The sequence below is a fragment of the Exophiala dermatitidis genome (assembly GCF_000230625.1).
Source record: "Exophiala dermatitidis NIH/UT8656 unplaced genomic scaffold supercont1.3, whole genome shotgun sequence".
Taxonomy (NCBI): domain Eukaryota; kingdom Fungi; phylum Ascomycota; class Eurotiomycetes; order Chaetothyriales; family Herpotrichiellaceae; genus Exophiala; species Exophiala dermatitidis.
Window position 1 is genome coordinate 1,254,912 of NW_008751648.1, and position 27,898 is coordinate 1,282,809.

The window sequence follows — 27,898 nt, forward strand, 5'->3', positions numbered from 1 at the left end:
CCAACAAAAACAACAAAGAACTAGTTTCTAAGTCTTACACAGCCATTCATCCCGCCGAGACTCATCCAGACGTGATCCTGTATGCCATCGCCTCGCGAGACGCCGACACAGCAGCCAGCCAAGCGAAGAAATACCACTTCCAGAAATCCTACGGATCGTACCAAGCACTGCTCGACGACTCAGAGGTTGACTTTGTATACATTTCGACACCGAACGGACTCCACTACGAGTGGGCATCGAAAACATTGAAAGGTAAGCCTGTCCTACTTCTCACTTTTATCCAAACACAACATCAACCCTAACATCTCTTCATAGCTGGCAAACACGTCCTGCTCGAAAAGCCATTCACATCCAACGGCGCCGAAGCCGAGGCCCTAGTCCGGGAAGCCGAACAAGCGAACCGGGTTCTCGAGGAGGCATTCCACTGGCAATTCCACCCGGCAGCACATTTGTTCCGCTCCCTCCTCGAGTCCGGCGAATACGGCAAACAGATCGTACGCCGACGCACGCATGACAGCATCACCGGGCGTTCCGGACGGCGACATCCGATGGCAATTCGACCTGGCCGGCGGCAGTCTAATGGACATGACGTACGCATTGTCGTTCACCCGGTACGCTCTACGCGCCGGGCTTCCCGACAAGATCTTGTCGGCCGTGGCTCGCCCTTACGACAAGGACAAGCGCGTCGACGCCGCCATGACGGCCAACCTGCTGTTCAAGGACCGGAACGGCGAACTCGTCCACTCCCGCATCTACACCGACATGGCGCGCGACTGGATCGCCTATGTGATCCCAAGGGTCTGGGAGTTGCCGCAGATCGAGGTCGAGACGGAAAAGTGTATCATTCACTTTTATAATGCTATGATGCCACATTGTAAGTTTGACCAGAAATACAACAGAACTTGGTTGCAGATGGAGGTGGCGTAGTACTGACTTTGTGAACATAGTATACCACCACATCGCCATCACTCACAAAGATACCGGTCGCACAGAGTACAAGCATCAGTACTCGGGCGGTCCGGTCTGGGAGAACGTCGAAACCACCGCCGGTAAGGGCGGCGCTACCTACTGGAGCACTTACCGATACCAGCTCGAGGCCTTTGTCCGCAAGCTGCAAGGCAAGGACCCCGCTTACTGGGTTGCTAATGACGAAAGTGTCAAGCAGATGCAGACTATTGATCAGATCTATCAGGCTGCTGGATTGCCTGTGAGGCCTGGTAAAGTTTGATTGAAATTTGACTGTGCTTTTGCTTCGTGGTTTTTATATGAATGAGTCCCCAGTCTCCACTGGTTAGGGGACTAGGTAACCAAGTATATCATATTGTAATTTATCTCCTTCACTGGTGCACAAAGAAACTTTCAATGTTTCATCACTTCCCCCGACGAGGATATGTTTATACATATGTAGTTTGTACTTTGCAGTCATGCAGTCACGCAGTGAGGTAACGGTATCAAGTGATAACGCTTTTTGGCCCCCTTTCAAAGCACAACGATAAGGACAGTGGCGACTCTCGCCATCCGTGCTCATCATCCTCACTTAGAATTAGTCGTCGACCGGGTTGCTTGTACCAACCATATTGATACCTCTGCCCTTTTGACCACTTAGTCCTTTTTGCTATTTCCCTTTTCTCGTGCCCGAGTTGTTCCTCTCTCTCTCTCTCTCTCTCTCGATCTTTTCTCTTCGCTTCTCCTGGCTCTTGTTCCCACTGCAGTTGTAAGAGTGAGTGTGATGCTGCACGCTACCACTGAACATGGTGCTCAATATTGCCGGAACAAATCAAACTGCCTGGCGAACAGATCCAAATCCGTGTCGAGCATAAACTCGTTCAAGTCCGTCTCCACGTCCATCTGGAATGTCCGGGATGTTGTCGCGAGATGCTGTTGTTGGTAATGTTGAGAGGAGTGCTGTTGATGCTGGTTGACGCCAACGTCCAGGTTTTGATCTATTTGAGTTGTATTGTCGATAGGATTGACAGATGGAACCGTATTGGTATTGCTTCGCCTGGCACCGTTGCCGGTGTTGACATTGTTGCCGTTGCTGCCTACGACAGAGTAACTCGGATCGAAGTTGGTCGACGGAGCTGGGTCCAGAGACAAGTCAGTGAGTCCTGTTCTGCCGCACATCTCTAACTGATTGATGGAAACTGAAGCGCGATGTCGCATCTTTCAAAACAAAAAAGGCAAACGCAACCGGTAACTTAAAGTTAGACTTACTGTGGCTGGTGAGCGTAGCGGATAATTGGGCAAGATAGACCACGCAACGGTCTATGACGCGGTTTCCCCGGTCCAGATGTTTCAGGGCTTCGATGGCCATGGTCAAATACCGCGGGATATGGTCGACGAAGTCCCACCTGGAGGGAATGAAATATTTGGGGTCTTGCCTCTGCTGGCGAAGGTCGTCTTTCGGCGCCACGAGAAGTGCTGCGAATAAGACTAGGCCGGCATTGAATGCTATGCACGACACACAAGGTAGGTTAGTCTTCTTGTTGTTGATATGTCTAGCCTCCTTGGCTCTGGTACTTACTGTAGAACAACGAGTAATTCCACGCCCCTAGAAGATCGCGGCGCCATCCGGCAGACAAAACAATGGTATGGACAATCGATATGATGATCATGGCCGAGTCGACGCAGGTCTCAATGCTCGTGACACCAATCTGTTGTAGCATGGGGTTCTCCACCCCAACGCGAGCAGACATACCATTTCCGGCTCCCGCGGCGTCGTGTTGTCCGCCATATGTGTCCAGGATCTTCTCGAGAATAGGACGGTGAAGCAAAATCCGGAGGTTATGGTATCGCAGCGACAATACCATATTGAACCGCTCCACAATCAGATTCCTCTGTTCCATTTTGTCGAGATCCGGAGGACGGAGTGGCACGTCGCACACACGGAGGAGAAGTTGTGGTAGGAGCTGAAACTGCCATTCGTCAAGTAACCTACCACCTTTCAGCACCAGGGAGAAGATCTCCGAGTCGTCCAGGGAATCTTCAATGCCCAAATTCTGTCCGTAACACGTGTCGATGATATGATACATGACATTATATAACTTGCTAAGTAGTTCTTGTTAGTCGATGGACCCACTGTCAGTGATGTCAGGCTAGTTCCAGGACTCACATGGTAGCTGTGTAGAACATAGCGTCCATTTGAGGAATGGCAGGTTCATTTTGAGGTGTGGGAGCCTGACCAACGATCTTGATGTTGAAAATCGGCAGGTCAAGTTTGACGTAGTTGTCCGGGATTATGGAGGGCCGACCAAAGGTCATGCTTAGAGTTCTGCAGGGTCGTTAGTAATAAAGAACGGCAAACTTGTACGCGTTCTCGATAAAGCATGACACACCGATCGAGTAGGATGCATCCAAACCAGACACGCTTTCGGATCTCTGCCTCGAGTGCAGGGAATTCGGAATTGGTTCGAGGCGAATGCAGGCCCAACTGGAAGGCAGTGGTGATGGCTAACCCGTGGACTGTCCAAGCTTGGACAGACTTTTGGGTTCCTTGGAGATACTGGCCTTGAATGAGAAGGTATTGGACTAGCGCATAATGAGTGACTGGCAGTGCTAAGACAAAAATGTAGGTTTTGTGGTATCGTGGACAGGCTTACCCAACTCAAGACTGATATTTCGTCTGGACTCCTTGTAACACAGCGCGTTGGCTCTCTGATAGTAAACGTCGGATTCCTCTATCCGCTCTTCCGAAGACATATTCCCTTCGACCGATAGCGTGGTACCCATGGCCATAATGATGTTGAGTAAGCCGAGCCATGTCCTGCGGGCCAATGTGAAGTGGTTGCGCTTCATCTGGAAATAGGTATCGCAGAACGACTCCTCGTGAATAAACGGCAATAACTGCCCTGTCTTTTGAAAGTACTCCTTGATTAGTGCCCACGTGCGAGCCTCTGAGGGAAGCGCATAAATGTTGATTCCTCTCCGTGATGGGTTTACACCAATCTGTGGAGTTTGATCCTTGACGTAGTGAGGTCGAGATACGCTCATGGTACCGGTAATTGAGCGACGAGGGGCCTGTGACGGTGCGGCTTGGCCAGCCGCTGTTCCCCTAGCCATCGCTAGAGAAATATGGCGGACAAAAGCAATGTTCGAAGATGGTCCTGGTACGGTCATTAGCAGGCAGCACTACACACCAGTAAGGAAGACTGCGGGACGGCGTGTGTACCAAAATAACCGCAGTCCTCCTCATCGGTGAACTTAATGGCCCCCATTCCGTCAATCGAGTCTTCGGCCGTGTCCAAATCTCCCAACTCGGCATTATTCTGATAAAGCATGTGGGAAGGGATCTGAGGCCCATTGCTGCCGTCATCTGTGGGTGTATCCTTGCTCCCTGGCAAGCCACCACGACTACATTGTGGAGATTTGGGAGACCTTGGCTGTGTAACAGTCTGGCCATTTTGGAGTCGCTTGATGTTGTCTTCAATAGTTGCAAGCCGTGTCTCGAGTTGAGATATGTAACTGTAAGAGAAGCAATGTCAGGTCCGCTGCCAGCAGGACCCACATTTGACCATGCTCTTACCTTCTGCCGACTGTGAGGCTGTTGGCGGTCCCTTGCTGCTCATAATGGCATTCCGACCCTAGTTCACGACATTGTGAACATACAGGTCTCCCTCCGTCACACTAGAAATGGTGATATTGACATGGTTAGATCGGTCGATTGTTCATAGAAGGACGGTAGATTTCAATCGGCCGAGGGGCCGTCCGTGCACCATCTTGGGTGGATGGACGCGAAACGAACTGCCTCTCGCGGTCACAACGACTCGAAGGTTGCCTTGCAAGGGAGAACGTGCGTGTATCCAGTCTGTCTACGTACCCGAGACTTTCTGTGTCTGCAATTGCTGCATGCCAGTGCAATCCTTCTCCTCTTGTTGGGCGGTGTCGAATGATCCACTGGCTGCACCTGTGGTGGGTGTCTGTTGGACACGGGGTCCTGTTCGCGTTCGGTCTCATTCATTGACGTTGCTATGGCATCAACACCTGACCGCCGTGCTCTCACCTGATTGACCACTGTAATCTGCTCTTGACTGAAGCTATCGGGGAACACGGGAAGTGATGAAGATACGGGGAGAAAGGAATGCAAATCACTATGCTTGAGGTCGGCAACATAGCATCTGGAGGAGGTGGATTTCTCATCTTGCAGGTCTGCCTACCGGTGTGTGGCGGTCCAACGTCAAGACTGGCCAGCTGCAGTGCAGTGGGCGGGAAGTAGAGAGCTCCCTTTGAGTTTGGGGCGGGTATCGGATGCAGTCCACTGTCCACTCTTGTGGCCGGCCAGCCGCCACTGACGGCTGCTGGACAGGCTCTCTGTTTGACTGAACGCCTTGGATGCGGCAGGTTCCAAGGCGAGTTGTAAACAGACGGGAGCTCTCCAAACTCCATGCTGTGCCCCATGCTATGCCCCATGCTATGCCCCATGCTATGCCCCATAATGTGCCCCAGAAACGGCTTCTTGGACAGGACCTCAAGCCTTGTGGGGGCTGACGCGGCGCACTGTCGGGGAGATAGGAAATGAAAGAGAGTCGAGAAGAGGGAGAGATCAGGCACAAGAACCAAAGCCGCCGGTTCAGTTCGGCATTTGCAGCCGATCATGTGATGCTTGTTCACGTGATATGATCCTGGTCACGTGGTCCGCTTTTTCCTGCCACTGCTGGAGTCAACTTCGTCCTTATGACTTGCTCTGACCACGCTCCTGCACAGTCTTTGGCGCCTCCTATTAGTTTCTCTATGGCATTATATGCTGGAGCGATGTGACGCAGATATCGAAGAGATTCTGTACGGATTAAGGTAGGACTAACATTTCTGGAGTGGCCCAGAGTCGACACACACACTCCAACATTTCCCAGGTGATCCCAGGTCAGGCACAATGATACCTTGAACAGTGTCGCTTCACGGTGTTTGTACTGTTCTGATGCTCTCCCTTGATTGTCCGTGGGAATGTGGAGCATGAGCCCCGTGATAGAATCAATTCCGAGGACTCCGCACATGACAGAAAGGGATCATCTTTCAAACCGTGCAAATGTATATGCAGATCTTAAGGGTGAAGTATGATTGTCTACTCCAATCCGATCTGTGCTGTTCCTGCATCATCAATGGTTCGACATGGGGCTCATCCCTAACTCCGCGGCCCATGATACCTTCACAGTCTCGACGGTGTACAATGTAAGCTGAACTGGATATGGCTATATACGACCTTGACCCGCGGCGGCTCGAGATCCCATACTCAGGATATTCCTTCAATACAAATACACTTCCGTTTTGATACAAGGGCCAGGCCGCTTCTAGCAGAGACATCTCCGGGGTTCTATCTGAGAAGATGGTTGGTAGCCTTGTGCTCAATTCAGCTCCGACAAATACTCATATCTAGGCAGGGTCACACACGACAACAGGATGTGCATATTGGCATTGTTGGGGCCGGGATTGGTGGGCTTGCCACGGCCATCGCCTTACGCAAGGCTGGTGCGAACGTGACTGTTCTTGAGGCAGCAGAGCAATTGGGAGAGGTTGGTGCTACCATCGGCGATTACCATTTATGCCTTCATCCTCTGGTTTCTAACCTTCCATGTGACACTATAGATAGGCGCCGGCATCCAGATGACACCCAATGTCTCAGTGCTTCTTCAACGATGGGGAGTTGACAAAGTCATTGGCGGCAATCTCGTCCAATTCGAAGAGCTCAACATGCGCCGCAAGGACGGTACCAAGGTCGGGCATACCACGATATCCACTGTGGAACAGTCCCTAGGACGGCCATGGTGGGTAGTCCACCGAGCCCATCTTCATGAAGGGCTGGTCACGATCGCAGAGCAACTAGGGGCCAAGATCCACATCGACTCAGCCGTAAGCTACATTAACTATCACAACGGCGACAAAGTCACCGTCGAAACCCGCCGCGGTGCAAAGCACACTTTTGACCTCTTAATTGGGGCCGATGGAATCAACAGCATCACTCGAAAAACACTCTTTCCCAACGTCGCCCCTGAGCCTCCCACTACCAACTGCGCTTACCGGGCTCTGGTGCCGTACGACCAAATCCGGAAGGATCCCGTCGCAAGGCAGCTGATTGAGAAATTGACCATGGAAGTGTGGATGGGCCACAACGCATATATCATTACGTATCCCATCAACGCGGGGAAGATGTTCAATCTCGTGCTTTCGCATCACCGGCCTGAAAAGGTGCGGGCTACACAGCCCGATGTACCCATTGAAGAACTGCGGAACGAGTACAAGGACTTTGATCCGCGAATCAAACGCATTGTGCACATGATTGAAAGCGTTGTAAGTTGACGACTTTGTTCTTTTTGTTTTTGGCAGAGCCATCAGACAAGCTAATCACCATCCATCTTACACAGTCCCGCTGGCCCCTTATGGTGACCGGTCCCCTATCAACATGGTCGTCACCACGCAAGAACGTCGTTCTCATCGGCGACGCCGCCCACTCCATGGTTAACCATATGGCTCAGGGAGCAGCGACGTCCATGGAAGATGGGGCGTTTCTCGCCAAATGTATCGGTAAAGTTGTCCAAGGCGGCATAAACCTCCAGGATGCCGTGCGCATCTACGAAGAAGAAAGGATGCCCAAGGCATATGCGAAACAACAAGTCTCGTTCCTCAACGGCGCCATCTGGCATTTACCCGACGGGCCGGCACAGCGGGCTCGAGATGCAGCCATGGCCCCTGAACTGCAAGGCAAGTATTACGTGCGCAGCAGCAACTTATACGGCGATCCGCAGACCGTGCTGGAGGTCTATGGTTATGATGTCGAGCGCCATGCGGAAACAGCCCTTGCCAAGTATTTTAATCAAGGGCGGGAGCCGTGTGATCCCAATACTGGCGTCACACCGACCATGTATGATAAATCCATGGGATGGTTTATGCCGAAAGAGTCGGATGTGGCGGAGAGGCCGCAAGCGATACCACAACAACAGCAGCAGCAGCAGCAGCAATTCACTGCGAGGTTATGAGATCGATCAGTCTATACCTACTCCAGGGCCAATGCTGTCGGAGTACTAAACTCATGTCCTCCGGTTAGGTCTTCTCGTGGTCTAACAAAAGATTTCACGGCACATGATATAACCGGCAGGTCCGAGACGAATCAAGTTCTTTATCTATGCATGTTTACTATCCAGGAGCCCCAGTGTCCGAGGATCCAGGTTTCTTCGATTGCGTCGTAGACTCAAGCCATATTGACAGTGTCGCACAAAATGGATTATTAGATTCCTCCCTGCCAGTGCGATACTCGATGGACAAGAATCCACGGACTATCAGAAATGGCCTTCTCTATCCGACAGGTCTTCAGGGTATCAAACAGCAATCTAACGTAAGAAGTATATACCGACGGTGACGAACAACATCATGCTCTGGCATAGATATCTGTGTCGAAGTGCAAGCCATCGATTTTGGATCGATCTTGAGCATCTTTATTAACCCAAACGCTCACACTGGTGCCAGGACACATGAATTGGCCGAAGCCTTCGTCATCAATCTTGACCTCATCGGTCTGCCAGCCCAGGACATCAGTCCAGACTTCTCCCGCATGCTCCTTTCCGACAAACATCTTCTTCTGTCCAGGGGCGGCATTAGACAAGACACACGCCAAACCGTCCTTGCGGTCATTGGTGCCTCGGCGCACGAAGCCCAGACAATTAGCATCGTCAAAGTAATCGTCCTGGTCGCCGTAGGCAAAGAGCTTGCGGGCCAGGACCAAATGGGGCAACTTGCCACCGCAGGAAGGCGGCTCAGGATGCTTGCCCTTTGTGCCGTACAAGTCACCATAAAACACACAAGGGTACCCCTCTCTGCGGAGCAGAATCAGCGCATATGCAAGAGGCTTGAAGAATCCCTCTATGGGCGTCTCGACAGTCTGACCAGGCTGTGTGTCATGGTTCATAACAACAGTAACAGCACATTCGGGCCTGGCTTGAACCAAACTATTATCAAAAACAGTACGCAGATCCGCGCCCTCGGTAGTCGACAGCCTCGAAAAGTTGTTAAGTAGCGGCGAGTCGTACAGACTGAACTTATGGTGCATATTGTCAAGATACTCAAGCATGGCTTTCACTTCACCCGTCCAGAACTCGCCGACCAGAAACAACGAGTTGTCACCAAACTGTTTTTCGAGGTTATTGATGAACTCGTTAGTGAACCGCTCGGAAAAGTGCTGGCACGCATCGAATCGGAATCCTTTGAGTTTCAGCTGGCGAACAATCCACTCGCCCCAGTTTTTCACGTCCGCCTCGACTTCCGGGTGCGAGTAGTCGACGTCGGCGAACATGAGGAAGTCGGCGTTGCCGGATTCGCTGCCCACGCTGTGCGACCACCACTTGTTCTCGCCGACGATGCGGAAAATGCCCGTGCGGTCGTTGCCTGCGTCGTAGTCGGTCCCCGAGAAATGCTCCCAGTGGTATTTTTGGGCCGAATATTTGTCGCCGCGGCCGGGGAAGTCAAACCCCAGCCATGCCTCGATCTCGAATGGCTCGCTGATGTCTTTGGTGTGGTCGGCCTGGTCGACTTCGACCACCCGGCATTTCTCCTTGTGGTCCGCCCCGGCCTTGTGGTTCAGCACCGCGTCGAAGTACAGCCCTACGTCGAGTTCTTGGGCTTTTTGAGCCAGTGCGTCCAGATCTTCGCGTGATCCCCATTTTGTTGATTTCGATCCCTTCTGTTCGAATTCGCCAATGTCGTAGAGGTCGTAGATGTCGTATCCGTTGGCCTGGCTGCCGCCCTGGCCTTTGCATGCCGGAGGTAACCAGATGTTCTCGAGTCCGACGTCTTTGAGCTCAGAGAGAACGGCGTTCAGTCGTTTCCAGTGTTTTTGGTCTGCTGAGACGTTCCATTCAAATCCTTGTAGGATGCAGTAGTTGGAGTCTGTCGCTGGTTCTCCCATGGTGCTGGCTGCGGAGTCGACTTCAGATGCACGTATTATCGTTGCGAAGCTGATGGACGATAAATTATTCTCCTTATATTAAGGCCTAACCAAAAGTTAAGATTCCCAAAGGATGGCTCTGGGGCCGGTACGCAGAATGGGTGTTGAGTAAACAAGATAATGTGGACCACGGAGATGTTGTCCTTTGTATCGCGATTATGTCCCAAAAGGATGCCTCGCCAGTGAATAATAGGGACGGGATGAAAGTCTATGTGATACAAGGGGATTGCATGCAAAATGAAAATACGTCAATATACATAGTATAATTTTATAGAGATTTAACCTTTCAATGGATGTCGCCGCATCCCAGATCCGGGAGATGTACCAAGTTTTTCCCTTTGTTAGCGAACAGGTTGACGTCCGATGAGATCATTTTGCTTCTGAGGCTCAACGCTTACTTCATCCTCGCAACGCCACCACGACGAAAGATAGTAGCATGTGGGATTTCGATCATCTTTAACTTGGCTTCTCTCCGGATCTTTAATCCTGACGCTGGTAGGAGAGGTCGGAACATTGTTGCGGGAATTCAAAAGAGGCGGAGTGGCTAGAAAGGCTTTGCCGCTGCAGGTACCAACCAACATTAGAAGAAAAGACATCATGATGGCTGTGCGCAATGTGGCTGATGCTGACTAATCTTGTGGCTGGGCAGACGGAGAGCACGTGGAGATAAGTGATGCCCAGTTCGATAAGCAAGATGCGCTCTTGTCCCGATGCAGTGCAGTAGTACACTGATACATTGTAGTGCACCCGCCCACTTCCATCACCCTTTTCTCTTCCCACCACCTTCAACCCGCGAAGTGGGACACTCGACTCGAACCTCTGAACTGCCCCATAACAATGATGATGCACTTGGACGACTTATCACCACCTCCTGATGTGCCGGTGGCTACTCGTATGCAACACCCGCACTACACTGGCATTGCTATCCAGTTCTGACTCAGGGGCTTCGCGCTTCAAATCCTCAAGTCCAAACCATCAGCTACGGAAGCCACGGTCGCCGCTGCCGGAAAATGGCGTGCTTATGAACCATAATGTAAAAGACGCACTGAAAAGGGGGGTCTTGTGAATTGACCACAGGCAACCTCAATCAAGCTCCGAATGACAGGTTGTAGGCGAGATGAAAGGAAGAAGGTGGCAAGAATCAAATACGCATCAAATACGGGCACCGCTGAACTGACCTGACTGCCAGCCAGCCATTCCCACTATAGTTTCTCGAGAGAGCTATGCATGGGCACGTGCCATGTCACCCTGGCCCGTGCCCCAGACTTCGCTTCTCCATATTCAAGTCTGCGGGACTTTTGCTCGGCAAAAGTCCATTACGCCCTCACACGCCGAGATGACAAGAAGAGGCAAAATCTTGTCTTCCTCAACGGCTAACGATGTTACTAACTCTTACTCTACCTATTTTTTCTGTCTGCAACATCAAGAAAAAGAGAGGCACCTTTCGCAGAATGTGGCCCACAAAGGACTTGCTCAATGGGTTGACCTGTCAAAAGGGCTCACCCTCGACTTGACGCCTGTCAGTTCCGAGCTACTGACTCCTTAGTGAACAAATGGACAAATGCTTGTTTGCCCGTGCGATCGACATGATTGGATTGGCTTGATGGCGCCTTGAATGCTAGACCCAGAGGCCAGACCTTCTGAGGGATCGAGCCGAAGCTTGCCATCAGGTAAATTGCATTCCTACAATTGCATGCAAGGAGTGCCTGGGCCATCTTGATGATTTAACTTCGCCATGGCCACCTCCTGTATACGGTGGGTTTCAAAGTCATCGTTGCAGTACTTCCTTGGACAGCTGCCGTGGTAGGGGGCCCAACCTCATTGACAAAATTCTGTACAAACCAAACATATACTCAAAAATGGTCAGGAGCTTGTGAAAAGGTCTCGTTCAAAATCTCCCGGGTTACATCCACGCACTTCCGTACGGTCACATTGCACCCAGGGCTTGCTCACGTAAAGAAACGGCGAGCGAGTGAGCAACGACAGTATGGGAGGAACATATCATGCGATCCGTCTCTCGGAAGATCAGAACCCCGCGATCGATAGTCGAGACTATGCCGACGACGAGCATGAGGCCCAACCCGCGGACGAAGTGACATACAACACCCCCCAGCGTCGGCCAAGATGGCAGACAGCAGGAGCCAAAAGCCTCAGCATCCTCAAACATATCCGATTTTTTCTCCCCAGCTATCTACATCAGCGTGATCCTGCGGGCGGCCGCGAACGCAAGCTCCATCCTACAGCATACCTGGATGCTCTGAGAGGCTACGCGGCAGTGTGTGTGTTCATCTACCACGCATTCCACCTGCCCAATATATGGTTTCTACAACTGCCCATCATCCGCGTCTTCTTTGACGGCGGATCCGGAATGGTGGCCATTTTCTTCGTCATCTCCGGTTATGTGCTGAGCTACCGGATGCTGCAGATGATCCGCAACAAGCAAGCCGCACGGCTACACGACTGTCTCGCCTCGTCCACCTTCCGGCGGTTCATCCGACTCTACGGTTCGACAGGAGTAGCAACCCTGGTGGCGGCCATCATGGTGACGCTACGCTGGTATATACCATATGGAATGAATCCTCAGCCCACGTTCTGGGCCCAGCTGTGGGACTGGTTTTTGGATTTCGCCGTCACCTGCAACCCGTTCGCCGACATTCAGGGCTGGGTACATGATGGGGTGTTCCGCACCAGATATCTCGACCAGATGTGGACGATCCCGATTGAATACCGCGGCAGCATCATTTTATTCGTTTTCTGTGCGGCGTCGAGCAAGTTGTCGACCATGTCGAGATGGATTTTCCTGTCCGAGTTTTTGTTTGGCATGTTCGTCGCCGACCTCTCGTTGAGCCGGCATCCGGAGCGTCTCGGTGGACATGCTGCTGCCACTACTACTACTCTTCCTCCTCCACAACCGCTGCCCGTTGTCGTGATGACAGCAAACGACCAAGTGGCGATCGTGCAACCCGAAGTGGGAGAGGAAGGCGAGAGCGGAAGCGAAGGGGAAAGCGAAGAAGAAAGAGAAATCATGCAAGAGAAACTTTTTGCGTCTTCGTCTGCACAACATCGTCTCCGGCGTCATCGTCGTCGTCTCGTCGCCATCGCCTCCACCATCGGATGGGTTTCTGTCCTTCTGTTGGGCTTCATATTGCTGGGCCAGCCAGACCGACAGCACACTCCCGACCTGGGCGCCACCGACGGGCAGTTCCCGTGGCCCATTTTGGCACGCATGATTCCGCCATGGTACGGCGACGCAGCGTACACGTTCTGGATCAGCTTCGGGGCCTTCTTTGTCGTCCTGGCCCTCGACTCGTGTCCGATCCTCCAGCGACCGTTCGAATGGCGCTTCTCCCAGTACCTTGGCGACTTGTCGTTTGGTATTTATGCCATGCACTGGCCGATTGTTTATGGCCCGTACAGATTGGTCATTGAGCCGTGGCGCGCCGCCCATCTCGGCGAGTCGCATCTTGCTCGTCTGCCGGGCGCTCTTCTTACTGCTCTTGTCGTCCTCTGGGTCGCAGATTACTTTACCCGTGTGGATAAGATGGTTGTTCGGTCTGCCAGATGGTTGCAGAACAAGACGTTTATTAAATGGGATTGATTGACTTGACTACTAGTAGTCAGTATATGTGAAGAGGCAAAGATGAAAAATGAAACGAGGAAAAGAGAGTTGTTATTCATGATATTGTGGTTTGCATTCTTACACTATATTACTACCTACCTAGGTATACTACTACCTACTATATGTGACTATACAATCCTATTCGACACTACTACACTATGCCTACCTTGTATGCTGCAATACTACTGTTACACCGCCACGCCATGGGGTCGAGGTGTCTACTACTATCCTACTACCTGAGTATCTGAATGGATGATGAAGGTAGCTGAATACCCTGACTTGACAAGCCTGATGGATGCAAAACTGGGTGCTGTGTCTGTCTCTCCTTCCAATCTCCAATCAACCTGTGTAGTATGTACACAGTATTATTATTGATATACTATTACATATATTATGCACCATCAGATAATAGTATACTTCCCTTAATTCTCTCTCTCTCTCTCTCTCTCTCTTTTTCTCGCTCTCTTTTTCTCGCTCTCTTTCTCAAGAACAAACATATTTGATCCAGTATGGTAAAATCAGCCATACAAAACTTCGCAAACGCCACCGATCGGAACGTCCATGACGGCATCTGTGCCTTCGTTCCAGACGAGTTTCCAATTCCAGTTCGGCATCACCATATTCGGACCACCACCACCACCACCACCACCGGCGCCATTGGGCTTGCCGGTGATGGAATGCTGCGCTGCTCGGTCTCGGGCGGCGCTGGTAGTAGTATTAGGATGCACAATGTGGTGTAGAAACGATTGTGCAGTGGTGGGATCATGGCCATGGGCATGTTGATTCCAATGCGAACTCGAATTTGAATTCTGGTAGTCACGGGCAGGAATGTCGGGAGGTGGAGGAGGATTCTTGGACGAGTCAATGCCAACACTGCCTGGACTGCCATCAACAGCGGATGCTGCCGCCGCCGCCGCCGCAGGGTGCGATCGGTTCGACAATCTTCGTCTGGCAGTAGGGTCCGAGCACACGGCGCCAGCACCAAATCCCCCAGACTGGTTGTTTCTCAACTGGTTCAAGTTACTAGCCTGACCCCTTGACAGTCTCCGATTCCTTTTCGTTTCCGTTCCTCCTCGATGTTGTTCCGGATGGTGTTCGAAATACCTCTCCCGCTCCTCCAACTCCTTCATCAACCTCTTACTTCCCCCCTTTCTTATCCTTCCAGTCTTCTCATCCAGGACCGCAACATTCGCCGCATCATCGACCATGCACTCGAGACTGTTCAGCGGCAAGGTCAAATACTCGACATTATAGGACAGCAACGCAACATAGATATAAACCAAAAGCATCACGATCCAGGCCGGAATGGCCAGCGACCACCATCGATTCGGGTAGTAAGTTATCCCAAGAGCATGCAGGAACGGGCTGGGCAGATACGACCAGAGGATGTAAAACAGAAACGCGAGCGACGAGGCCAAATACAACACGAACCCGTAGTATTCGTACGTGGGCACTTTGGGGGATGTGGGCGGCAGTGGATGTGCCCGACGCGCTGATTGTGCAACGGCGGCTTCGGTGTCGTTGGGCGTTTCAACGTCTGAACTGTCTGGTGTGGTTGGTCGAGTTGAGGCCGTGGACCGGTTTAGGAGAGATGGTGGCCTTAACAAAGATGTGAGACTCGGTGATGGAGGCAGTGGTGTCGGTGGCCGGTTGTAGAATGGTGGATAGAGGGGTGGTGGAGGTGGTGGATGAGAAGGAGGCGGGCCGAGAGATGTTGTGGATTGTGATGTGTGTAGACCTTGCCCTTGCGCTTGGTGGTGATGTCGCGCGGGTAAAGGTGGCCGTGCGGGTAGAGAGTGGACGCGTGCGAGCGATCCTGGTCGTTGTTTTTGTTGCGCTGAAATGTATTCTGATTCTTGTTCGTCGGCGGTGGTGGCGGTGGAGGCAGCGGCGGCTGCGTGCCCGTTCTGCGACGACGATTCGAATTGTGAATGCTCTTCAATATCTTCATCTTGGGATCCAAATTGGTCTGAACCTGATTCTTCCTCCGATTCGTGCCGCGAATAATGCGATTCGAAATCGTCGTCATCCAGCGTCACGCCCGTCACATCTATCTCTTCGTCTTCTTCGTCTTCGTCGTCCTCTTCTTCTCCATCTTCAAAGTCGCCAGAAGTTCTTCTTCCCCGGTCTTCACCCTCGAAGACAGTTGTGGTGGCCGCACGCCGCCGGGGAGTTTTCGGTGTCACAGGCGTAGATGGAGATGGACCGCGGTCTGTTTGTGATTTGTCCATATAAGGACCCGTAGGTGTTCTTTGATCCGAGGGGATCAATAATGTGGGAGAAGGCAGGTTTTCAAGGTATGGCCGCAGCGTGGGTGGGAAAGAGGCTGATAATGATTTGGAGTGTGGTCGTTGATGTCCTGACCCTGACCCTGACTCGGGCGACGCGCCTCTACTGTGAGGAGGCATTGTGTGGTATTCACTGCCAGTGGGCCGAAGGGCTGGCCGCCCTCAACGCCAAAACAGAAAGAGAAAGAGAGATTGCCGTGTTGTTAGTACCTGGAAGCAAATAACACGTTATGACCAAAATCGCAATGGCACTGCATACGGAGAAAATGCGGGGAGCAGCGCCAAGGCCATATTGATATTGACATGAACACTTCCGCTTCAGCCTCGCGGCCCCTTTTCGCTTCTCCAGCCACACAAGGCTGGGGCTGAGGCGGGTATCGAGTCGATCTTTACTTTGTTGGCAAGTTCCTCTGAGAATGTCCGGTCGAGGCAGTTGTTAAGTAGTGCTTTTGGATCGTGCGTTGGCGCCTACAAGTATTTACCACACAGCTCACTCTCAGAGCATGATGCTGGTGTAAAGGGGATCTCATTCATTATTGGCATTTTCCGGCGCAGAAACCCTTCTGCGGCCACCCAAATGCCGTTTCTTTCACTAGACTACAGACACCTTTTGATACAAGAATTCGTGAAGATTGCCACCATGTCGTAACTCGTTAAAGGGGCTGCGCGGGTCAAAACAATCTTTTCCCCGTGCCCATCCCAGCAATTTGTGTGTTTGTTCATGTTTTCGCGATCCCGTCCAGATCCACGCTCTTCAAGCCCAAACCAACAGCTCCATCACTACTCTTGATCGAGGCCGAAGTAAACGACGCTGCACTACTCGTGCCGGTACGAGGAGAGGGAAGCGGGGGAGTGGGAAACGCCGACAAGTCCAACGGATATTGCTTCCTGGGTGTCGTCGATGTCGGTGCCGATGCCAACGGTAAAGGTGCAGGTGCCTCGGCTCTCGTCGAACTCTTTCCAAAACCCTTGAGCGCCTGCCCAATACTTTCACTTCGTCTGCGCAAGACGGAGAATGATGATTTTTTTCGCGGACCCATGTGCGGAATGGCCGTGAGAGGATCAGGAGGGCTGTCATCGGCAGGGGGGGTGGGTAGCGCCGTCATGTTGACCTGGCTCGCAGTGCTCGACGTGCTCGTGGTGGTCGTGGATCGTTGCAGGTGGGCCAGATTGTTGGCGATAGTGGATGCCATGGGGTCGTCTCCTTCAAGGATCTGGTCCGCCGCTGGCTGGCATGCAGTCGAGGGACGACTGATGTTCACGGAAGAACGGGAAGATGAGCGACTTCCAGTCAGTGTCGTTGGCGTTTTGATCAGGGTTTTGATGCTGCTCATTCGCGCGTGGCTCAGTGCAATGGAGAGCCGTGGCAAACTGGACTTGCGGTCGCCCTTGGACCTCGAACTTCTGCTAGGCAGAGGCAGAACCAGAGATTCCTGGCTTGCATTGGCACTTGCATTGGCAATGACCTCGCACGCACTGGCAGGCAAATCGGGCACCTCCAAAAGTGTGGCTTCCGCAGCAGGAAACCCCGAGTGGCTGCTACTGATCGATCGACGTTTGGCCGGTCGTTCAGGTTGTTGTGAAGTTGATTGTGATAGCGGACTTGGAAGCGGCGATGTTATCCTCTTGTGATGTTGGGACGTACAGGCTATAGATATAAGGGAAGGTCGGGATTTGGGAAGAGAAAAAGCCACGGGGGTGGCAACCTCGACCGGCGAGAGCGTCTCCTCGGTTTCGGAGTCGGAACTGAGGAGTTCTGATATGGGCGAGTCCAGGAAAACCGAATACCGATCGTATCTGAAATCTGACAAGGTCGCCAGTGACGCCTGTAGCACTGGTGCCGGCGACGGCGGAGGGATGGTCACAAAACTGTAGTTCGGCGCCGTTGGAACCCGATCGTCGCCCCCTTCTAACATCTCTGTCGGCTTCACATTTGCACCGTAAGCAGAGCATTGGCCAAAAGCGGCTCGATTCAAGAATGTGTCGTCGGGCGTCGACACGCTGCACTCCGAAGGCGTTTCGATAGAAGACCTCCGTTCACATTGTCTCGTGCCAGAATCCATCTCGTCTCGAGAACTGGCGCCGAAGTCGTCCAACTCCTCTTCCACCGGATCATATATCATCATCATTCTCTTACGTTCTCGCATTTTCTCTCTTTCCAAAGCATTCTGCTGCTGTCGTTCTTGAAACTTCCGTCTCCGAACAGATGCAGAGCTCAATTCTCGAGATTTCAACACTTGATCCATGGCGCCGGGGCCAGAGAAGGTGGGAGTTGATTTATGGAGGTCGGAGGAAAATGTGGACATGGCGGAAGAAGAGGCCATGTGCTGCCGCATTAGCAGGAACTCTGAAGTGAGCCAAGAGGCTTCTTTAGGAGGGGCGCTGGAGGCAGCTGTCATCTGGAACTCTGACGGTAGCAGTGACCGTCAGATGGGACAAAGGCTGCAAGAGAGTCCAAGAACAACAGGGGACAGGCCAGTCAAAGCAACCAGGATACAGGTCAGTGACGATCCAGTCTATGGGTGACCCAACGTGCTCGAACGGCAGGACCAGACTGGGTTGAGGAGCAGGGATGCAAGCCACTTGAGGACCACAACTGCTGTAAATGTCGGCGGTGTGCGTTGCACCACCGCACCAATCTTGCAGGCGAAAATGGTGGGATGGAGATCAATCGCCTATTCCTTGTAAAATTGCACACTGCTAGACAGAAAGCCGGACATTTCTCTACTTCCACCTTGATGATGATCGAGCGTCAAACGGGGTGAGGACACTAATTGCAGCACCGATGGAATGAGTGGAGTCGGCAGCAACCATTGGCCCAAACCAGCGTTTCATCACGGACGGGCCACATTAAAGTTGACACAAAGACGGTCTGGCTGTCAAGGGGGGGCCGCACGGAGCTCTCCCGAATGAGGTGTCAAGCGCAGCGCCTGAGGTCTGGAAAGTCGGTTCAGAACACTCGCTTTTTGACTCTGCAGAAGAAAACAAAGACATGGCGCAGACCGACACTGGCAGAAGTCTGATGTTGTGATAGTGACCGTCCGGATGGGAATTGTGGAGAGTGGTGGCGGCTATTGCCTAGGAGAAAACCTGAGCGTCATAAACTAGTCGAGATCCAGATCATTGAGCGTCAAGCATCTCGCCTAGCAAGGTACTGTACAGCTGCATTGCGCCTTCTGGGGGAAGGCCGGTGCCTGGCACAATCTTCGTCCCGGAGTGGTACAAGAATACTCAGGGTTCAGGGGCTAATCAACAGAATCGTTTGAGAGGTCAACCGGACCTTAGGAGTAGAAGTGGCGTCCAGTGGGATCATCTGGGAGATCGACCAACGTACTCAGCGATCACTTGGGTGGTAGAAGAACAGGGTATGGCCGTGGACGGTCTTGGCTAAATCAGGAAGCCCAGGCACCGCTAAAGGAGCAGATGAACATCAGTTGGGACGCCGGTCGGCGCGAGGCGGCGACGGTGGCTCCATCGGCCACAGGAATGGACCATGGTTCTCCGTTAGCAGCCCTTAAAGTGTACACAGCTTGAAGCCAAGTCCTTGAAGATATAGGTAGTCCGTCGTAAACTTGACGGGGCACAGGCACATTGTATATAAGTGTCTGTCTGTAAATGGAGCATTCCAACATGATCGAGGCCTGGTACTATAGGTGAACGTCAACCTGAATTCCAATCACTCTGAGCAATGCCGGGCCGAATATGGCAGCAGAAGGCGTCGCTGACGTAGAGCCTGTGTTTATCGAGCTGTTGTGTCTCTTCAGCTCAGAGACTTTGACGAGGATCCGTGGTCAAAAACGTGTGTGGCGGGCCGTGTTTCGGGTTCGACATCCCCTCGCCCATAGCGGCAGCAGAGGGAGGAGGCAGCGATATTCCTGGCCGCTGTGCCTGGAAGTGTACGGGTGTACACCGTGGTTCTCCGGCCAGGTCACGTCTGTGCTGTGTGATGTTGATACCCGGACGCTCTGGCTTTCCAAAACAAGCTGAGTTCGCAGTAAATAAATTGCTGTTTGCGACCTTGCGTCCGACTTACGCAACCGACCCGATGGCAGCTTGCGCACGGGCGTGCTGAGTCGAGATTATATACACTTTGAGTCAAGAATTTACGTATGGGCGATATAGGAAAGGCGCGGCCTTCGTAGATGGTCAGTGCGATGATTGCCCGTCACACCGTTAACTGTCAAAAGCCTCGTTTGGGACTCGTCTCTCTGAATAAAGGTCTTCGTCTGATGTTAGTTGCGGTCTCGGCCTATGTTTAGTTTGACCGTGTTTTGATTCGACTTCATCTGGCAAGTTCGCTCCCCGAGTCGAGATTGACGCTCTCATGCCCGGTGAGGTCAATGGCCGTTTTCGCCTATGCAGGCCACGGAGGCTCGTCTCACCGCGTCTTCTCCCTGTGTTACTTATCGTGTCACATGCCCAGCAAAACATGCAAGTGTTTTGACGAAGGTCCTACGCGGGTCGCGTCACACAGCTTGGCCCGAAATCTCGGTAAACTGGAAAAGCAATAGTCGGCCGTGCCAGTCAATAAGATGGGGCCGATGTGCTGTCACTGCTGACCTCCCATTCTGACTTCATTTGAGTAGCATATCAACATTACTTTGTCGTGGGGAGCTTTCACTCCACCTCCGCTTTTTCTCCTGTGCAAAGCCGACTCCAGAGAAAACTCCCTTCATCTGCGGTGCTTCCATTCCAGCAACCATTCTTGCACTATCTGGGCGAGTTCTTTTTGTGCGTTTGCCACTGGCGGCGGAGGCAAGTCTGGGGTTGTTTGGTTCGCAAACACGCCGTTCTCTTCCCAATGGTGCACGGCGCCCTCAATAAGGATAATGGGCTCGCTGACGGTACTCGTGTCATTCAAACGATCGGGCACATCAAGAGTTGTAAGCGGTGTCGCTGGCCGCCAGGGGTCAGCCTCGCCGCCAACCAATGCCAGTCGCTGGTATGAGATGTTGAAACCTCCCCATTGATTAATCTTCTCGGTGTCTGGAGGAGAAGTGATATTGAATGCATAACGGCAAACCAAAGTCAGATAGTCCAGAGTCAACAATCGAGAGATCAGAGGCAGGCGGTCACTAGGGACGCCCGAACCCGTTTGGATATAGCCCCATTCGGTACAATACTGGTAAGCCCAGGACAGAGAGTTGTAGTTGGAGACATTCTTGTCGGTGTACATGGAAGCTGATGAGTTGTGAGCACTGTAGCATTGATCCAAAGTGGTATCACACGACCCGACATAACTGTCGTTGATCCATCCCATGAAGTTCAACAACCGGTTGGTCAGCGTCGTACTTTCATTTCCCCAACCGCCTGCTTTTATGAGAGCAGAAGCATTGGACGCCAGGTCAGAATATGCCGGCCACAACACTGCATCAGAAGAAATGTTGCCGCAGTAGTAGTCGAAGTCAGGACTACCGACTGCAGGGTCCCAGTTCCTGGACTGCCACAGACTCGGACCGCCGGATACCACGTTGGCAAAATCATCGCTATAAGTCAGGTTCCCCAGTCCGAAGCCGGTCTTCAGCTCAGTGACAGTGGTCGAGTCGTTATGCGTGAGGATGTTGTCCACAACATTGATCAGCTTCTCTTGGGTGGCAATGCATTCGGGCGGACCGTACTGACGAATCGGCTCATAATATTGCCAGTAGTCATAGATAGCTTCGGTTACTCCAGACGACGAGATAGAGCCCCAGGTCAGGTCAGGATACAACACGCGCAAGAAAGCCACCAGTCCACCGGCATAGGAACCCCCATATGCGATGTACGGCGTCCCAGGAGCAGTCAAGTTCAGGTGCTCCAGTCCTGGGAAGACCACATGCGAGGCAAAGTATGCCTGGTCCGCCAAAGCCTGCTCGGTGGACAGGAATCGGAGGTTGTCGGTGGACAAATCTGGCGTAGGGAAGCTTGTGCCATAATATCGGTGCTCCAGAACCACGCCTATGCCATTGGTGGCCGAAGCCAGAATGGCGGCAATGCCTTTTTGCAGGAACGGCAGCCGTTCGGTTGCATCGGCCTCGCCGCTCTGCAAGACAATGACGGGTCCGCCTGGCTCGTAGTAAGTCGCATCGAAGAAATATCTCAGATTGAAATAGTCATTGGAGTGGGGCTCATATTTCGAGTCGTTGTGGAAGTGGTCGACGGGCACCGAGATATTATGAGCGGGATAGAGATCTTCTGGATCAACATCTCGTGGCTGTAGGTGTAGTCCATGCGGTGCCGGAGCCATATTCCTGTGTCCGTGAGCCAATCTGCCAGAGAGCCAACCATAGCATTCACGTACCGTGCCAGCCCAAACCCGCAGAGGGTACCGACACCAAGCAACAGAACTCCCTTCATAGTATTGAGTCGGTAGATGCGCCTGGTCAACACAACGAGGCAAACCAGGAGGATAGGAAGTAAGGAATGCAGGCACAATCGTGCATCTTGTAGCTCTCGCATGACCGACTCGGAGCCATGGGCAGCAACCACTATCATGCTATCTCGCGCCTATCTACTAGCACTCCGCTGGATTCGTCCACCTTCTGCATGGGAATGAGACCTTGGGCGGGCGGATCTGGGCAGTTTTCGATGAGCGCGCGGCGCTATGACGATGGCGACATGCAAGATGGCAGAGAATGCAACGTTGCGAGCTCGAGGTCTTGGACTCAACAGGTAGGTGACAAGGATCGGCCGGGATGAACCAGGTCGACAGCCATCTCGCGCGAGGGGAACTGAAGAGCAACTTGAACAGTCAGAACGGGACAGCTGTACCCGGAACTACCATAAGTACCTGTAGTTTATCGACGGTGACCACGCCGAGGCTCTGGTGGTGGACTTGAACGGGACTCGGGGGTGGAGGATGCTTCGCTTAGGGAGCCGCAAGCACTGGTCCTCCCCGGACCCAGCGCCCCCCGCGTTCTCCCGGGCGCACTGTAGCTCCCTGTCATGTTAGGGCTTAGGAGGCCTAGTATCAGTGCTGCTCAACACCTGTTCTTGCGGAAAGGCCGAAGCCGTTCAACTTGTACATTTTACCTTGGTACATTTGTACATTGAGGCAGCATAGAGAGCAAGGCTCTCGCTGCCCTGTCCATGGTTGCAGGTCTAGTCCTTCGTACAAGGTGCGAATGCTGAGCCAGGGGGCGAGGCGGCCATCTGCTGCTAACAGGCCATGTCGGCTACCAAGGTACAGCTGAGATGGTGACAAAGAAATTGATTTTTCTTGGATGCTGCCCCAAAATACAGCGAAGTCCACCACAAAAGATGATCAGCTGGCGAAACACCTACCATTACGGGGTGATCAATGTTCTGGTGATTGTTAAAGTGCTCAATTCTCTCATGTCTGAGAGTGTGGCACACCGAGGGGCCACCCACTGCCTGCCAATAATGAGGGAGCTTCTATGGTGATGAGGGCAATGACACCAACCCGAAATGCTGCAATCCTACATTCCCATCCTTCGACTGCTCATGAATCATCTTACTATCCTGCAGTGTCCGGATGCCTGTGTCCCAAGCGAGGAGGCAACAGACATCCTTCTCCCGCCGTTACTGGCCGTTCGCCAACAGCACTCGACCGCCATCTACGCATAAACATCGACCATCGACATAAGCCTGACCGTCACCCTGATCAGCATTCAATCAGCATGACTGCTACAAGAGACTTACCCCTGCTTCACTGCTCAGGTAAATGATGGCTCCCGCAATGTCTTCCATCTTTCCTATCCGCGCCGCTGGCATGGCTTTGAACAGTTCGGCAAACTGATTGTTGCCCTCCTCGACCGGGTTCATCTTACTCGGCACGACTGTGCAGTATGTCAGCACCTGTCATGTCTCATCGTGCCAGCAGGGTTTACGTACAGCCTGGGTTGATCGCGTTGACCCGGACATACCCTAGAACACCAAAATGTCAGTCCCCTTGGCTTCACGGAGATGACATGCAGGCCACAAGCACACTCACATTTGGCAAATTTGCTTGCCAACAGCGGCACCAGATGATCAATAGCCGCCTTGCTGGCAGCATAGCTTGTCAGATCAATGTTGGTACAGTTGTGCATACTTGCGCAGCTGCTGGTAATGATAATGACTCCCCGTCCCTCATCTCTCCCACGTCGTCCATTGCCCAGGTCAAGCTCACTCGCGGCCACGAGCAGCTTCAGCAAAGCCACCGACAAGAAATAATGCGCCGTGACATTGACCCGGAACGTGTCGTCCCAGTCGGAATGCTCTGAAGACCACATGGACGCCTGCAGTTCCTCGAGTGACGCAGACTTGACATTGCACATCTGGAGCGGATCTCGTCGAACGCCAGCATTGGAGCAGAAGATGTCGAGGTGAGTTTCATGTTTCTCCAGCTCCGCTGTGACGGCTGCGATGCCTTCTTTGGATGATAGGTCGCTTGAAAATCTGTGAACGGGATGGTCAGACCAGCAGAATCCTTATATAACGGCTTGCGGCCATGTACCCTACAGCAGTACCCCCGGCTGGTTTGCCCAGTTCGTTGAGCTCGGCCACTGCGCCTTGAATGTCGTCGGTGGACAAGGCGGTCACATATACCTTTGCACCGTTGGCGACGAGGCCCTGTGGCGTTGTTAATCATTGTTGTTGCCCAGCACATATGCTATATACTCGCCTTAGCAATCATCAAACCAATGCCACTACATCCACCCGTGACCAAGGCCACCCTCCCACTGACGCCGAAAAGATTGGCCACAGAGAGAGAAGACATGGCTTTGGTTTTCTTTCTTTCCGCAGATTTCGTTGTCACACTACGCAGAGCAAAACAAAAAAAGTCCCCATGTCTGTCTACCGGTTACAAGAGAGAACTGGGTCTGATCTACTGCTGACCGCCGTTGCGCTGTACTGCCGTGTTGGATCTGCCGTGTGGCTTGTGGTCGCCGGCGTCTCGCGCTTCTCCGACCCGCTGGTCCAGTGGGTCGCACATGTCCGTCCCATGTGCGGACGATGCTGTGTTTGATATTGGCAACACGGCGGAGATATCAACTCGAGGGAACAGTATAAGAGAGTACTTGATGCCTCAAGATGCAAGACATTTGCTCCTGTCTGGGAGAATCCAGTCTTAAGACCTCATCTAACACAGACAACCCCGTCAGGCATCACACATCAAGGCATCTAACATGGCTCTCTCAGTGGCTGGCCTCCTTCAGGCCGTCAACCACGACTACGCTCTCTGGATCATCGGAGCCATTGTCCTCTCCTATGGGCTCTACTGGGTAAGTCTTGCCAAGCCCTTCAAACGATCCGTAGCTAGACTCTAACACATCTCTACAGTGGTCAACATCCACGGACATACCCAAGATCAAGGGCATCCCCGAGATCCCCGGAGCAGTGCCAGTGTTTGGACACTTGCTGAAACTAGGCGAAGACCACGCCAGCGTGTGCGAGCACTGGTGGCGCAAATACAAGCAATCGGTGTTCCAGATCCGACTGGGCAACACCCGGGCAGTGGTAGTCAACTCTTTCGACGACGCCAAGCAGATGCTAGTCGGACACCAAAACGCAGTGATCGACCGACCGACACTATACACATTCCATGGGGTGATCTCATCAACGCAAGGGTTTACGATCGGCTCAAGCCCATGGGACACGTCATGCAAGAACAAACGCAAGGCCGCCGGCCAAGCACTAGGCCGACCCGCGATGCGCGGGTACTTTGACATGTTCGACCTGGAATCGTACTGCATAGTACGGGACCTGTTCCGCGACAGCAAGAACGGCGAGCTGGAAATCGGCGTACGGCCCTATATCCAACGGTACGCGCTGAACACGACACTAACACTCTGCTACGGGATCCGCATGGACGACGTGTACGACGACATGCTGCGGGAGATCTTGCACGTGGGCTCAGCCATCTCTCTGCTCCGGTCCGCATCAGAGAACTACCAGGACTATGTGCCCGTGCTACGATATTTCCCCAACAACGAGAAGAACCGACGGTCCAAAGAACTCCGGGACCGACGCGACGCATATTTGAATTTCCTGCTAAACAAAGTGCGCGACATGATCGCCAAAGGCACCGATAAACCATGCATCAGCGCAGCAATCCTAAAGGACGAGGAAACCAAACTGACGGGCGTCGAGGTGTCGTCGATCTGTCTGTCCTTGGTGTCAGGGGGCTTCGAGACCATTCCAGGCACATTGACCTCGTGCATCGGCTCCCTGAGCACCAAGGAAGGACAAGTCTTCCAAGAGCGGGCTTATCAGGACATCTGTCGGTACTACCCGGACCTCAAAGCCGTGTGGGCCAACAGCTTCCAGGAGGAAAAAGTGCCCTACGTCAACGCCATCATCAAAGAAGCTGCGCGCTACTACACCGTCAGCGCCATGTCGCTGCCGCGCAAGACCGTGACAGACATCCAATGGCGCGGCGCCACCATCCCGGCCAAAACGATGATTTTGATCAACGCCCAAGCCGCCAACCACGACGTCGACCATTTCGGTCCCGACGCCGCCACGTTCAATCCCGAACGCTGGCTCAATGACGACTTTGTCATGAACCCGGATGGACCTTTACCGCAGGAGAAACCCGCCCAAGGAATCCAGCATTTCTCCTTTGGAGCCGGCTCACGCGCCTGTTCGGGCCAATTCATCGCCTCGCGTCTGTTATATACCGCTTTGATCCGCTTGTTGGCATGCTACAAGATCGTCGCTAGTGAGGACGAGCCCCCGAATACAGATTACGTCGATTACAACCAGTTCAAGACTGCGTTGGTGGCGATCCCCAGGGACTTTAAGGTCAAGTTGATCCCGAGACATCCGGAGAGTGTGATCCAGGATGTCATGGCTGATGCGAAGGAGCGGACGAAGGATTATTATGTAGAATGAGAATGACGATCGGAGATTGAATAGGGCCGTACTATTAGTTTTGAATATCATGATTGCAGCAAGAAAAAAATGACAGAAGTGTATTTCCTGCATGAGGACCATGCCTAGACTCCATCCAGCTCGAAATCACAAGAAAAACACCCCTTTTTCCCCTCAAAAGCAGCCGCATTATGTTTGTGGTGTGGTGTGGTTTGAGGCGAGTAAAACCGTCACTGGAATAGATTTTTTTTTTCTTTTTTTGGCGGGACAGAGTAGAGTGTGTGTCTACTAGTTGCGCCATCAGCGCTGAATTCTGGCTGAAGTGATTGTGAAAGACATTGATATATAGAGGTTGAAATGCCGCGGGCGGTCCGATAGTGAAGTGAGTAAGTGAGTGAGTGAGTGACGTATTCAATAGTGAAGTAGAGGAAGTTGAGTAAAGTGAACTCGAACTCGAACTCGAACTCGGAGTGAAGTGAGTAAACTGTACAGTGCAGAGGTTTTTAATTATACAGTAGATCGGTTGCTCTGTACTGTAGCACCCTACGTACCTAGGTAGTATTGGTACATGTCTCCTACCTTACTAACGAAGAAGCAAGTTTCCACGTCGAGCCCCCGGCCCGGACACTGACTCTTACCGCTGTAACACCGGTAGACTACACAGATTCAAACGAGAACGCGGCGGCGTTGAGCGTTATGGTTCATGAAAGAAGTATGGACCATGGCAAGGGAGGTTCCACTTTGCGGAGGAGATCCCATCATGTTGCATGTCGCACTGCATGTCACGGTATCGAAACTTAAGTTACAGTGGGGATGGAGATGGACGTCCGCAGATGAGGTCCACGGCGGAGATGGTCGTGCCCTATTCACGTTAAAAGTACACTGTACTGTGAGACGTCCAACGTCCGGTGGTTGCTCTTCTCCGTACCTAGGTACGTACGTACAAGTCAACAACTGAACTTGACCAATGCCAGTAGTACCAATAGTAATAGGCGGAGGTAATAATGACCCCTCAGAGTTTGAACATTAGGATGGGAGATCAAGTGCCGGTCCGGTACCTATAGGTATGTACGAACAGTATCGGGACCAAGACAACTTTTGACCTGATACTATTCCCTATTGTAGATCGTCAGACAGTACCTACCTACCTACTACATACGTAGGCAGCACGTATCTACCTTAGGCATCTAGCATCTGCAAATCTCGGAAAAAGAACACTTAGTCGAAACTTTTTTCATTGAATCCTATGGGATTACAGCTTCCTCAAAA

At 52.5% G+C, this 27,898-nt stretch overlaps 10 protein-coding genes across 11 annotated transcripts in view; 5 read left to right on the top strand and 5 right to left on the bottom strand.

Annotated features, from left to right (window-relative positions):
- The window catches only part of HMPREF1120_03457 (NAD binding Rossmann fold oxidoreductase), a gene marked incomplete at both ends in the record, with an annotated part of 1,410 nt that extends 182 nt beyond the window's left edge, over positions 1 to 1,228 (top strand). The window contains 4 exons of the mRNA XM_009157528.1: positions 43 to 252; positions 316 to 469; positions 492 to 874; positions 948 to 1,228. Coding sequence (XP_009155776.1) covers positions 43 to 252; positions 316 to 469; positions 492 to 874; positions 948 to 1,228 — 1,028 coding nt within the window. The remainder of the gene's footprint in view (positions 1 to 42; positions 253 to 315; positions 470 to 491; positions 875 to 947) is intronic.
- On the bottom strand, positions 1,180 to 5,508 carry HMPREF1120_03458 (transcriptional regulatory protein GAL4). Its single transcript, XM_009157529.1, has 9 exons — positions 4,817 to 5,508; positions 4,523 to 4,623; positions 4,169 to 4,461; positions 3,600 to 4,103; positions 3,336 to 3,528; positions 3,113 to 3,271; positions 2,525 to 3,048; positions 2,215 to 2,451; positions 1,180 to 2,081 (listed from the first exon to the last, which is right to left on the bottom strand). Exons 1-9 carry the CDS (start codon positions 4,955 to 4,957, stop codon positions 1,759 to 1,761), a joined length of 2,475 nt encoding a protein of 824 aa, XP_009155777.1. The 5' UTR covers positions 4,958 to 5,508; the 3' UTR covers positions 1,180 to 1,758.
- A 189-nt stretch (positions 5,509 to 5,697) lies between these two features.
- Positions 5,698 to 9,286, top strand: HMPREF1120_03459 (salicylate hydroxylase). Its single transcript, XM_009157530.1, has 4 exons — positions 5,698 to 6,319; positions 6,372 to 6,503; positions 6,577 to 7,278; positions 7,353 to 9,286. Exons 1-4 carry the CDS (start codon positions 6,317 to 6,319, stop codon positions 7,962 to 7,964), a joined length of 1,449 nt encoding a protein of 482 aa, XP_009155778.1. The 5' UTR covers positions 5,698 to 6,316; the 3' UTR covers positions 7,965 to 9,286.
- On the bottom strand, positions 8,077 to 11,072 carry HMPREF1120_03460 (alpha-amylase). Its single transcript, XM_009157531.1, has one exon. It carries the CDS (start codon positions 9,884 to 9,886, stop codon positions 8,354 to 8,356), a length of 1,533 nt encoding a protein of 510 aa, XP_009155779.1. The 5' UTR covers positions 9,887 to 11,072; the 3' UTR covers positions 8,077 to 8,353.
- On the top strand, positions 10,317 to 13,966 carry HMPREF1120_03461. Of its 2 annotated transcripts, XM_009157533.1 has the most exons (3): positions 10,317 to 10,817; positions 10,892 to 11,056; positions 11,115 to 13,966. In XM_009157533.1, the coding sequence occupies exon 3, from the start codon at positions 11,913 to 11,915 to the stop codon at positions 13,521 to 13,523; it is 1,611 nt and encodes a 536-aa protein (XP_009155781.1). In that variant the 5' UTR covers positions 10,317 to 10,817; positions 10,892 to 11,056; positions 11,115 to 11,912; the 3' UTR covers positions 13,524 to 13,966. The 2 variants fall into 2 exon arrangements, with proteins under 2 accessions (XP_009155781.1, XP_009155780.1); XM_009157532.1 differs by having other exon boundaries at positions 10,317 to 11,056.
- On the bottom strand, positions 13,592 to 16,212 carry HMPREF1120_03462 (phosphatidylinositol glycan, class P). The gene has a single exon (XM_009157534.1). The coding sequence runs from the start codon at positions 15,950 to 15,952 to the stop codon at positions 14,063 to 14,065; it is 1,890 nt and encodes a 629-aa protein (XP_009155782.1). The 5' UTR covers positions 15,953 to 16,212; the 3' UTR covers positions 13,592 to 14,062.
- A 54-nt stretch (positions 16,213 to 16,266) lies between these two features.
- HMPREF1120_03463 (uncharacterized protein) lies at positions 16,267 to 18,701 on the top strand. The gene has a single exon (XM_009157535.1). The coding sequence runs from the start codon at positions 16,871 to 16,873 to the stop codon at positions 17,462 to 17,464; it is 594 nt and encodes a 197-aa protein (XP_009155783.1). The 5' UTR covers positions 16,267 to 16,870; the 3' UTR covers positions 17,465 to 18,701.
- A 1,803-nt stretch (positions 18,702 to 20,504) lies between these two features.
- HMPREF1120_03464 (extracelular serine carboxypeptidase) lies at positions 20,505 to 22,306 on the bottom strand (the record flags this gene model as incomplete). Its single annotated transcript, XM_009157536.1, has 2 exons — positions 20,505 to 22,062; positions 22,113 to 22,306. 2 exons carry the CDS (start codon positions 22,304 to 22,306, stop codon positions 20,505 to 20,507), a joined length of 1,752 nt encoding a protein of 583 aa, XP_009155784.1.
- Positions 22,307 to 22,801: 495 nt separating this feature from the next.
- HMPREF1120_03465 (phenylacetate 2-hydroxylase) lies at positions 22,802 to 26,742 on the top strand. Its single transcript, XM_009157537.1, has 2 exons — positions 22,802 to 25,038; positions 25,097 to 26,742. Exons 1-2 carry the CDS (start codon positions 24,943 to 24,945, stop codon positions 26,648 to 26,650), a joined length of 1,650 nt encoding a protein of 549 aa, XP_009155785.1. The 5' UTR covers positions 22,802 to 24,942; the 3' UTR covers positions 26,651 to 26,742.
- On the bottom strand, positions 23,354 to 24,533 carry HMPREF1120_03466 (3-oxoacyl-[acyl-carrier protein] reductase; the record flags this gene model as incomplete). The annotated part of the gene is made up of 6 exons (XM_009157538.1): positions 23,354 to 23,419; positions 23,474 to 23,610; positions 23,666 to 23,698; positions 23,766 to 24,211; positions 24,270 to 24,385; positions 24,501 to 24,533. 6 exons carry the CDS (start codon positions 24,531 to 24,533, stop codon positions 23,354 to 23,356), a joined length of 831 nt encoding a protein of 276 aa, XP_009155786.1.
- Positions 26,743 to 27,898: the final 1,156 nt, after the last annotated feature.

Excerpts from the sequence above, each read along its gene's own strand:
- HMPREF1120_03460 (XM_009157531.1), bottom strand. The coding sequence starts at position 9,886 with ATGGGAGAACCAGCGACAGACTCCAACTACTGCATCCTACAAGGATTT.
- HMPREF1120_03462 (XM_009157534.1), bottom strand. The coding sequence starts at position 15,952 with ATGCCTCCTCACAGTAGAGGCGCGTCGCCCGAGTCAGGGTCAGGGTCA.
- HMPREF1120_03463 (XM_009157535.1), top strand. The coding sequence starts at position 16,871 with ATGTGCGGAATGGCCGTGAGAGGATCAGGAGGGCTGTCATCGGCAGGG.
- HMPREF1120_03459 (XM_009157530.1), top strand. Across the intron at positions 6,504-6,576 it reads CAGCAGAGCAATTGGGAGAG|ATAGGCGCCGGCATCCAGAT; the intron begins GTTGGTGCTACC and ends GTGACACTATAG. Across the intron at positions 7,279-7,352 it reads TGCACATGATTGAAAGCGTT|TCCCGCTGGCCCCTTATGGT; the intron begins GTAAGTTGACGA and ends CATCTTACACAG.
- HMPREF1120_03458 (XM_009157529.1), bottom strand. The coding sequence starts at position 4,957 with ATGAATGAGACCGAACGCGAACAGGACCCCGTGTCCAACAGACACCCA. Across the intron at positions 3,272-3,335 it reads GGATGCATCCTACTCGATCG|AACTCTAAGCATGACCTTTG; the intron begins GTGTGTCATGCT and ends ACGACCCTGCAG. Across the intron at positions 3,049-3,112 it reads ATGTTCTACACAGCTACCAT|CAAGTTATATAATGTCATGT; the intron begins GTGAGTCCTGGA and ends AGAACTACTTAG.
- HMPREF1120_03461 (XM_009157532.1), top strand. The coding sequence starts at position 11,913 with ATGGGAGGAACATATCATGCGATCCGTCTCTCGGAAGATCAGAACCCC.
- HMPREF1120_03465 (XM_009157537.1), top strand. The coding sequence starts at position 24,943 with ATGGCTCTCTCAGTGGCTGGCCTCCTTCAGGCCGTCAACCACGACTAC. Across the intron at positions 25,039-25,096 it reads TCTCCTATGGGCTCTACTGG|TGGTCAACATCCACGGACAT; the intron begins GTAAGTCTTGCC and ends ACATCTCTACAG.